This window comes from Dendroctonus ponderosae, unplaced genomic scaffold, assembly GCF_020466585.1.
Source record: "Dendroctonus ponderosae isolate FM_Combo_2020 unplaced genomic scaffold, Dpon_F_20191213v2 Dpon_F_20191213_5, whole genome shotgun sequence".
Lineage (NCBI taxonomy): Eukaryota > Metazoa > Arthropoda > Insecta > Coleoptera > Curculionidae > Dendroctonus > Dendroctonus ponderosae.
Genome location: NW_026018715.1, coordinates 12,157,160 through 12,168,197, shown reverse-complemented (window position 1 = coordinate 12,168,197; position 11,038 = coordinate 12,157,160). Strand labels below are relative to the sequence as shown.

The 11,038-nt window shown below is 39.9% G+C and overlaps 1 protein-coding gene and 1 long non-coding RNA gene across 5 annotated transcripts in view; one reads left to right on the top strand and one right to left on the bottom strand.

The window, feature by feature from the left end:
• LOC109545427 overlaps positions 1-5,058 on the top strand; it is a 20,105-nt gene extending 15,047 nt beyond the window's left edge. The window contains exons 2-3 of the long non-coding RNA XR_002172668.2: positions 1,357-1,505; positions 4,810-5,058. This is a non-coding gene — a long non-coding RNA (uncharacterized LOC109545427). The remainder of the gene's footprint in view (positions 1-1,356; positions 1,506-4,809) is intronic.
• LOC109545421 (trafficking kinesin-binding protein milt) overlaps positions 4,891-11,038 on the bottom strand; it is a 20,339-nt gene continuing 14,191 nt past the window's right edge. For all 4 annotated transcript variants that reach the window (XM_019916097.2, XM_019916095.2, XM_019916098.2 and 1 more), the window contains 8 exons: positions 10,785-10,915; positions 10,417-10,724; positions 10,046-10,354; positions 9,248-9,595; positions 8,872-9,182; positions 8,545-8,810; positions 7,941-8,148; positions 4,891-6,098 (listed from right to left, as the gene is read on the bottom strand). In XM_019916097.2, the coding sequence (XP_019771656.2) occupies positions 5,857-6,098; positions 7,941-8,148; positions 8,545-8,810; positions 8,872-9,182; positions 9,248-9,595; positions 10,046-10,354; positions 10,417-10,724; positions 10,785-10,915 (2,123 nt within the window). In that variant the 3' untranslated portion in view covers positions 4,891-5,856. The remainder of the gene's footprint in view (positions 6,099-7,940; positions 8,149-8,544; positions 8,811-8,871; positions 9,183-9,247; positions 9,596-10,045; positions 10,355-10,416; positions 10,725-10,784; positions 10,916-11,038) is intronic.

Sequence of the window (11,038 nt, the reverse complement as noted above, 5' to 3'; positions counted from 1 at the left end):
TTATTTTCTGATTTTTCAGAACCTTCTGATTAGGTACTTGTAAACTGCGCACTGTAAACACCAAAAGTAGTAGACATTTGAAATTTTCAGCACGCTAATCAAGTGCGTCAAGTTCTAAAGCGACAAAATTTCGCTGAAATTCGAGCACTTTCTGAGTTTTCATAGTCGTTTGAGTATGAGCTTGCAAAATAGGCACCGTAAACATCGACACACTCACATGTAAACCTCTCAAACTTTAAATTATTTAAGAAACCTCGTTGAGTTTCGTACTAGCCGAATTTCGTTCAATTCTGAGCACTTTTGGATTTTTCAGAGCCTTCTGATCAATGCAGTTGGTTGATTGATGCTATGCATAATTACCGTTCTTCTTGGACAAGTTTGGCTAATTTTGAATCACCCTGTGAATAGTAACTTACTATGGTGTATGGTGCTCTTTATCTATGTCCAGTGCCAAACCCATTGATTATCAGCAAATAGACAGCGGCACTCCAAAGTCTAGAAAACCCAGAGCGCCACTCGCCAAGAGCCATCGCATAAGTTCGTGTGCATAACACAGGCTTTCATTGTCGGAGTTTCGTTTTTATCTCTCATTTTCAGTTATTTATCTAATAGATTCATTCATAGAGATTTTTTCGTGGTTCGAAGTTCTTCCAGCTCGGAGTGTTGCTACTAAAAGCACATCCAAGGAGGAGCTTGGCTCATGATTGCATCCCCATAATTCCTTACTTTTTGTATCATTATTATATATTGTTTTTTCAAGTCATAAAAGAAAGTCCAGAAAGTATTAGTAGTAGCGCAACAGTGGTTTGTTTAAATCGAAATTAAACTAACCCCAGCGATTGAAATTGGCAGAATATCTGATACGAGAACCCATTGTTCGACGCCACTGGTACCATTCCTTCTTAGCCGTCGACTGTTGCTGGTTCCCCACCGAGGCCGAGAGATGTTTATAATTACCATGGGCTACGAGGGAACACAAACTCATCAATATATCTCTTTTTTATCGAGTCATGCGATAAAGCTAAAACACACTGGGCCCCCGGTACCTTCATCTTTTATAATGCTTTTAGGCCTTAATTGATTTGATTGTCGGGCGATTTTTAAAGTAAACAATCAATCGTCCCCAAGAAGGGCAGACTTTGATTTCAGCTTGATCACTCAAAGACGTGGAGTTAATCAATGTTTGATAGGTGATGGTTTTTTTGCTGGTCGCAACATCAACAGCAAATGTTAATTAATGTTGGCTTAATTTGTTCGGGGAAACTAATCAAAAGAGTGCCTTTGAAAAGTGTTTTTATGTAAAAAATAACGCAATTTTGAATACTGTTGAAGCTTCAGAACGCATTTTTGTTTCAGGATAGTGCAGTTTGAGACCGTCCCTAATGGATTTTCTCGATTAAACACTGGTCGGAAAGTTCGGACGAGGCAGAGTTGCACATCTGGATAATTAATTGTTTACCGATGACCATCAAGCAGCAGGCAGGCCTTCTTAAAGGTTCCCACAGGTATTACTTGGCATTAGCATTATGATATCAAAACTATTGGATTTATGAGTAGAAAGTGACTTAATCTCTGCCGGAGAAAAGTTCAACGGGTCTAATTCCGCACTTATCTTTGGAACACCTTAAGTCTTATTGTATTGTAATGTTTCTCTTTAACTAGAGGAATTCGTGTGAAATTGTGGTATTACACATGGAAAGGGGATTTACTGCAGGTTGGGTGCGAAAAATGAAACTTTCAATCCTCTCGGGTCTTAAGCTCAAGGACTTAATGCGAACTGCTTAAGCAGAATGGCTAAAATTGTGGGCAAACTGGACTCACTTAAACAGTAGTTGCAAACTTAATGGTAAATCTATCAGCCCCCCACTGGAATGCGTCAGTGTTGAACCACCCTGTAGATAATAATGACAAAATCGCCGTCTGCTGTAACGATGCGAATTTATTGGCGAAGACAAACCGAACATTTCATAATTCCAGTTATCAAATGTAATTTAGGAGCCTGTCCGATATGAAGAGGAACCCCTGCACCGATTACCAGCCAGCAGCAGGTACCGAAATTTATCGGCAGAAATATGCAAAACAACTGGACAACATTCTTTTTCCATTAAATTGATGTTTCGAATCGGCTGATTCGGAATGTTTAATTGAGATACATTTCCGTCGATCTGATAGCTTGCATCCGACTGTGAAAATCACCTTCTCTCTAATGCCTAAATATTTAAACACTAAGTCACAATGGGGTCCATTAAGATCGGGCTGGTAACCACTTTGAATCAGTCCTAATTTGTGGGCAAACACAACAGTTAATGGCTTCGGAATCAGAATGCACCTCTCCAACAAGTGCGATTTACAAATATTATGGAACCGAAGTAGTTTTTATTTGAGCTGGTAAAAGCTTGTTTTTCTTGCTCGTTAGATGGATGGACCGTTGCTGGTTATGTGGTCTGCAGAATACAATCTGTTCGGTTTTAAGTGCAACTTTACATCATTTCACGTCAATTTCCAACTGTTGTGGATCGGAGTCGTTTTTTTCTTGCGACTTTCTAAGCTAGTTGATATTCTAAACATAAATCCAATACTTCCCGGTAGGATCGATCAGGTAGAAACTAGGGAGGCCACATTAAAAATCCGATAAAATCATACAAACTACGAAGTAACAACACTGCAAGAAGACTTAAGAAAAAAATTGAAAATGCTGACAAAATCCCCAAATATATAAATACAGTCTAAATATGAGAAGATTTAACAAGCTAAAAATATATAAAAAGTGTGAAAACTGATCAAGGAAAAAATCAACAAATCCGATAAATCTAAAACCGATTTTGTCTTCCCCTATTGGTCAACCAGAAGAAATACTGGCGTAGGTGAATTCTTCGCAAAAAATCTGCTTGAAATGATGATGAAATCACGCGAGAACGGTTAGGAATTTACGCAAAAACAACCCCTACATATCATTGGGGTAGTTTCATCTTAATTGAGGGCGATTGATTTAGGCCTTTGCACCCTACAGCTGGTTGAAAGATACAGAAAGGTTCTTAACAGTTTAAGGATCCGATTATTTATCCATTCGTCAATAATGTGTTGTGTATAAGTTGAAAGAAAATTGGTGCATTCGGCTATAAAACGTAGATAAACATCCTGCGGCCATCAAGCGCTTACTATGGATGGATATTTAAAAAAATATTTATCTATCCTGATTTTATTGAGATCAGAAGAAAGACCAGCCAAAGTGCACATTTCATTGATATTCAAAGGTGATTCAAATTCATTTCTTTGCCCTAAAAGACTTTGAATCTTTTGATTTCTGCATTAAGAATCGTTTGAAACAAAAATTGGCGCTGGTGTAGTTTTTATAAAATATGATCTCGTTTATTGTCGTTAAGGCATATTTTAGAATACGTTCTGTAGTATTTATCACCCGAAACTCTGTCCAACTTCTGTTACAATTGCTTCAACATTTTTTCCTTGCATTTTGATTTACTTTAAAATGTTGTGGATTTCTGTTTGGTATCTCCTTTTTTCAATACACTTCTTTATTTGATTGCACTCAAATAGTGTGAAAAAACGCTATGCCATAGAAAAGGCCACAAACGTATAAAGCAAATGAAAGTGAAAGGAAAGGTTTTGAGAGAAAATGGAGAAACGAAACAAAAACATGCAAGAGCGGTTGTATAGCATACTAAGAAAATGTAGGCAAGCAAACGCTTTAAAGACAAAGTGGGAGGAGGTTAATAAAAAACATTTAAAAAAGAAAATAACAAATTTTCTTGATTTAATACTAGTACTATAGTAATATTGTATTTTGAAACAAACACAACCGTGGCACGGTAATAACTATAGAGGAAAATTGAAGAAAACATATTAGGCAAAGTATCAAGGAACAATCGAAGGCATTTTTTGTAAAACCAGAAAGAAAGGGAAGCAAACTAACTCCTAAAGCCCTAAAGAAATCGTTGGACACAGTGATTAGAGAACAAATCTGGGTTATTTTGAAAGAGAGAAACAAACTTGAAAAAATGACTAGTATAATAAAAAAATACATGGAAATAATATTAAGGTCGCCATAATTATTAAAACTATCTCCGAAACGTGTGCGGACCCAATCAAATTGCTTAATCCCAATTGAAAAATGCATAAAAAGAGAAAAGCACAAAAAATGTGTATACAAGAACACGACACGACTTTTCTCTATCCTTAATATTATTTGAATAGTTGAAACCACACAGGTTGAACATCTCAGACATTAACAGTAGCTGGTTGCTTTGACTGGAAAGAAAAAAACCTGAACAATTTAAGCAATCAGCATTAGACGCTAATTCCGCGAAGCTCGAAATGCAATAAAACGAGTCGTTTGACCAAACAGTCCTCGCCCAAAAAATATTTGCTCTGCGCTCTTTTTTGAGCCCATTATTCCGAATCCGACTAACCAAACACAAGTGGTTCTCTGGTCGTTGTGTTCCTTTTGTTTCAGTCCAACTCGCCCATGATGAGAGCGTTCGGCGCATAAGTCATCCTGATGCATCCGCAGGAGTTCCTACCTACACGAAGACGCTTTTTGCGTTCCGCTGTAAATTATCCAAGCGATGTTTTTGTTTGCATATTTTTACATGCCTTGTCACAATAATAATGGCCAGTTTATTGTTCGGGTTTGTGTGATGTCTCATTTTTAAATTAATTCACTTGAAGCGATCTTTGGCTTTCGATGCAAATGTATTGATGAAAAGTTGAGAATTAACGAACATGGAATCAGTTGGTTTTTTTCTTAGTTTTGACATTAATTGATTAAAATAAATCATTTTTTTGTTTCAGATTTTGCTGTGTCATCCACCCCGCAGAAGGTGAGCTTTTTTACGATTTTTAACTGTGAGGGCATAAAAAAGGCAAACTGAATGAATTTTCAACGGTATATTCAACAGGCAACGAAACTTTTAAATATTAAAATACTTAGAATACATACTAAATCGATATTTGACTAATGCAAGTTCACATTAAGTAAATTTCTAATATACAAAGTTCTCTATAGTAAGACTAACTATAAATGTCGCAAGTCAAAATTCAGCTAAGCAACTCTAATAGCATGTAAACTATATTTGAATGATTCTATATGTAACTGTCGTTGCACAGAATGATTCAAATATTCGTTTCTTCTCAACTATGTATTTACACAACCTATATACAACCTACTTACTCTAAGAGCACCAAACATTAGACATTTTGTGCTTTATTCATATCAAATAAAACACTGCTAAACTGTTTCATCAGATCGACACAATCACCCGGAAATTACGCAAAACTTTTGGTAAAATAACACAAATGGGACAATGAACAAAATAAACGGCTAGTAGAATACAATTTTTTTAAAACTATTTTTGAGGACTTATAAACTATGGATTTTCATTTCAGTTACGCAACATAAAAACAGAATTAGTGCAAAATAAAATAGGAAACTATTAAATAGTTTGAGCTTTAGCTATTTTATAATTGGAAGAATTCCAGGCGCTAACTCCGCATTCTGTTTGCAATTAGGGCAGACTTTCACTTTTAACAAGTGTTGATTTTTTAAATAATGACCCACTATTGATAAGTTTTATGTGGCAATTGAGATGCGTCACGCGCCTTTTATTTCCTTGATGAATAAAAGAGGGAGCATAGCTAAGGAGATAGCGACTCTTTGCAAATTTTCAATCAAAGCTAGCGCCATTCGCCTAATATCACAAAACTCGAAAAATCGGCAATTCAAGAAAACACATTATGGCATCACATTCTCCCTAAATACTAAACGTATATATTTTCCTTTAAACAGCTGCATCAATGGTATGTGTCTCGATTGCCAACATTTCACTATTGATCACCATATTAGAACAACCCTCCTTTCCGACCAAACAACAGACTACTAAGGGTGCCTAATGTAGAGGTGTGCGATTGGGGCTGTTCAGGTTCGGGACTTTTTCGAGTTGAAACTGTTCCCAAATCGGGCCTAGTTTGACCCGAACCTGCTTGTCTTCGCTGCTTGCGAGCATTCAGTTGTTCCAACCGACGATTCAGCACGCCCGTGCCGGGTTTACCAGGTATTCCTAGCTGAGACTTTGGTTTTGTAACTGCAACAAACAGCAACATTTTATATTTTGAAAGCGAAACTTCACCGGTTGTCAGTACAGAATTTTTTTTGGTCATGCCACTCGCAAGTTTCCCTAGATTTCACCGGTTTCGAATCTGTTCTGAATAGAAAGGACCTGTTGGTTCTAAGTCGTATGACTAAAAAAGCTTGTATTTGACGAATCACTTAGGTCATACAAATGTGAACAAAGGTTTACACAGCGGAAAACCAAAACCAGGATGATGATTTCTTTCATAAAATATGCATTTTTATATTAGTTTTTTCTCGTTCCTTGACTATTGTTTTACATAAGGGCTTGGTTGAATTTTATACTAAAAACTGTAACAGCTTAGACTAATGATTTTGTATTGCTTGTTGGGAATTATTTGTTATGAGCCATTGATGCTAATAAATAATATATTACTTGTGATCTTCCAAGTGATCTCGTTTTTCTACTATTTTAGTTCACTTATACGTGGTTTTCATGAATTCAAGTAAAACCTACAGAAAACGTAATTCAAACCGCTGGTCTTGTGTTAATTGAAATAAAATATTTTATTCCATTGCGACTACAACCATCTCCCTAAAGCAATTCAATTTATTCCTTAACCACTAGCTTCTGCTCTAAATCCGGCTCTGCCAGCTCACTTTTCAGTTTTTTACTATCACTAATTTCATCACACTGAACGACATCCACCTCATCTACCACGATCTCCTCATTGCTTGTAGATTCATTAACATCCTCCATCGCAGCTTCTTTCGGTTCATTGCTTGGTTGCTCCATTTCAGCATCAATCTCATGTAAAAACTCGATGTTCTCAACTTTGATTTTGGAAAGCGCCGGAACCTTTCGGTTTGTGATCCGGGCCATTGTGATGTTTTTGCCCAGAATTTTGCCGCTTATTGGCAGCACTTTGATGCCGCCCTTGGAGCTGAACTTGTGGTTCAGCATCTGCAGTTGGGAGAGCGGAATGATTCGTTTTGCTGTCCTGCTTATGAAATTCTTGCCATCGTTGGAAACGGTGGAAACTTGCAAGGCCGAAGGGAACGAGCTTGGGACAATCTTGAATTTGTCCAAGTTTAACCTGGTGATTTTGCTAATGGGCACTGATAAGGTTTTATGCAATATGCCGCTGGTTGGAGTGGCGTCCACGTTGGAAACCACCATTAACTTGTGGTTTTGGTTGGGAACCCTTTTGGCCGAGTAGGGCTTATCGGGTTCTAAAGCGTCGCAACTTCTTAAAACCCTGGAGGAATTAATCGGGGGTTTCTCCAACATATCCAGGTTATTTCCAGAATCTTCTGATCCTGGTTGGTCGTCTAGATATTTGCGCGCGTCTTCAGTAAGCATCGGGTGCAAAGTATGAGGCGAAATTCGCTGCAACATTGGCATCACTCGCCGCCCTTCCTGGCACCAATCCTCATTGGAAACATCAAGCCCATTTACCTGATAGGCAATAGTGTTGAGCTTTTCATCGTTCACGGCTCTTCTCACTTCGCATTTGTGTCGATCCGTATTGATATTCAGCACTTTGCACGCATCTCGCAGAAGATTTCGCTTATCGGCAGTGAGTGGGCCTTCAGCTCGCAAGGCCGAAACCAACAACGAATAAGCGTCCAGTTCCAGCTGCCTCAGACCTCGAAGACATTCATCCTTGGTCATGTAGAGGAAAATGGGCCACATTTTCGAACTGGGATTGTTTTGAGTGATGTGCGTTGTCACGAGATTGACTCAGTCAGATGTCATTCGTTTTGATTCAATTTTTAATTAAGGAAAAGACAGTGACTAGTTTACTAATCGAACCGGCATCGTAATTAAAGTTGAACGAGACTGGAAACTTACCTGGTGCAGTTAATTGGTCAATACTAGGTTCAGCCTTTTCGCTCACGGTTCTTAGGTCTTCTCTGCTGTGACTAGGAAATAGGCAGGTTAATTGCGCCATTGGACTAGTTAGTGAGGAGCGCGAATACAATCCGCCAGGTAAGCCGAGAGTTCCGGGGCCTGCCATTAGATTGCTGATTCCGATTTTTTCGATTTTCCCCACTATACTCTGAAAAAGACAAAAAATCCATTTTAACACAAAAAACCGATTTCAGCAAAAATAAATTGGTACGCCTGTTCAACTACAAAAGCCATCTGGTTATTGAAGTGCGAGGTTCATTCGTTTATTCACCCGCGTTGTTGACCTTTCATACAAACAGCTTAATGAATATTTAAATATTGTGCTGATTTGGAAAATGAAACACGGCGCTTCAAATGAAACAAGTATTTATTGCGATAAGCACCGAATTACAGGATTGATAAAAAAACACCGTGACCTCAGAGAATCTCCACTTAAAACAGGCACATAAAAACTAAGTCAGATCAGTCTAGTAAAACGTAGAAATCACACTTCAAACACAGACTCAAATATGGCAATCTTTAAGAGAGGAAAGTTATCCATTACCTCTTGTTTCTCCGGTCGGTTGGGCCTCCGCTTCGACTTGCTGAAGGTAGTTTTTTTGTAGGCGCCAGCGCCTACAGTGTCTCTGAGGAACTGCGGTACCGAGCTGAGGAGAAGCTGAGGCAAACTGAATGCCTCATAGGGCTCAGGAGAGTTCGACCTGGTGCTCAGAGGGCTTCCATCTGGACTGTTGTGAGGAGTCGCAGTCGGAGTGAAGCTGTTGGTTCCACTAGGAGTATTTAGGGCTGACGGAGTTACAGCCTTGATGCCTGAAATATTAGAACCCACATATAAGTTTTAATTGCCAGATCTGAAAAGGAAATTGCTTACCTCGTTCATTAAGCATCTTGGCCAATCCCACAGTAGTCGAGAAGGTGCTGCAAGAATTCCGTCTGCTCAAAGCCATCGGGGTTTGAGGAGGCGAGTTCTGTATACTGCTGCAAACGGAGGCGATTCGACTGCCCATATTGCTGGGCGTTACAAAAGTGCCATCATCCGGATGCAGCACTGTGCTAGTTGTGTAGGTGTAAGTGTGAACCGACCCATCAAAGAGTTTGCCTGGATTGCTGTACTCTTCATCTTCTTCCAAGTCGCTTAAGCCATAAGTTTCCAGGCCTATATCCTCCAGCTCCTTGCCGCCTCTGCAACAAACAGTAGTTACCTTCAGTTAAAATTCCTGCGGGTTATTCATGTTGAAAAATCCTACCTTATTTTCACGCCAGGCCTCTCATCCAACAAACCTCCAAATGTAGGCTGCGCCAGCTGCGACCAATGGTGTAGCGTCTGCGATCCCTCCATAGGCTTAACAATTTGTAGTTTTTCAGGCAGCTTCCATCCGCCGCCGTAGTAGTTGCCAGAACCGGTAGACATCAGACTGTCGGGAGTGCGGCATCCGAAGGGCAAAAAGGAGTCTCCTCCTTCATATCCTCCATATGCGGAGCCCATTTGGAGGTTGGCTCTTCGAGCCAACACGGCGCCCGGCGTCAACCTTTGGAGCGCTGCTTCCAGTTCAGTAGCTCCCGGTACTCCGGGAATTCCTTTCCGGGGTAAACCGCTGAAAGATACAATGAGGATCAATGTTAGCGAAAGAGATTTTAACGGCATTGGTAAGTAGAGCTCAATGGCAATTAAAGAAAATTTGCAGCTTCTTCAACAAAAAAAAGGTTGTTTACCGCATGATGGCAATACTAATTTATAATTTCAATATTTTTGTTAGTCTAACAATTTATAAAAAGGGCCGGGAATAGTTTAAACAAAATTTAATTTGCTTTTCGAATGTAAAATTGATATTAATTAGTTTATGATAGCTGTAATGGCACGAACGGCCCGCAGACTACACACTATTATATTAACACGACCGGGCAAATGGTTTACGGGTGCTTGTGTACCAGACATAACGGCGCCATAACGCATTCTGATAGACTGACACCGGGCCATAAGAAATTATCACTTCAACAAGCGATTTTTACTGCAAGAAAGCCCGTAAATGTAATTTGTTACTTACGGATATCCTTCTTCGGAGTCAGTCGTTTGCATGGAAGACTCGCTATCTGATTGTCCAGTAGAATCGATACTGGGATAGCCCAAAGAGCTGCTGCTGTAGATCGAGGAAGAGGGCCTTCTATGTCGTCCATAGCCGCTTCCGCCACTGCTTTGCGACATGATACTCATGCGAGGACCTGCACCTCCCGGCATGCTGGAGCTGCTGACGTAGCCTCCCATTGAGGAGTGTAGGCTGCCCAAGCTCTCAGCGCTGCCAAGTGAACTTTGAGAGGCGCATCGAACCGTTTCGAAGACTTTCTTGTATTGCGGCCTGCAAAAGTAAAATAGAATTTCGTCACTTCAAGCCTCGTGGTTTTACCAGTGTAAACTTACATCACTGTATCACTGCTATTTGAAATTCCTGAGTCCAGACTGAGTTCCGAATGCATCGACATTTCCAGCTCATTTTGGAGACTATCGTAAGGTGCAGTACCTGCCGCTCCTAGTGAGGAGAACAAGTTCAGTCGAGCGCCGGGTAGCTGTTTTCTTCGCAGCTTCCTGATCTGGTCCTGAGCATCGCGCAATAGAGCCTCCACCTCATAGTAGCGGGCCTTGAATTCGGAAAGTTCCACTGCTATGCTGCCCTGATTCTCCTTAGTAATTTGCAACAGGCCGCTCAGTTCGTCATTTTCTGATAACAACTGCCAACAAACATGTGATTAGCATTGGAGCACAATAGGAATGGAACACAGCAGACGCACTTTTCTAAGCTTATCTTCGGTGTCTTGTAGCTGCGACTGTAACGCCAATATTTGCTCGTGCTGATTGCGGTTTTCCTCTTTCACTCGATCCACTTCATCCTCCAGATAAGTCATACTTGAATTGGCACAAGCTGACAGAAACAAAAGTTATTAAAATACAATTGCGCAATTAGCGGCTAAACTGGAGAAATCTGAAGATGAAGCGCGCTAATTTCCAATTAGCTGAATTAAGAAAAGAAGGTGGAACGTTGACG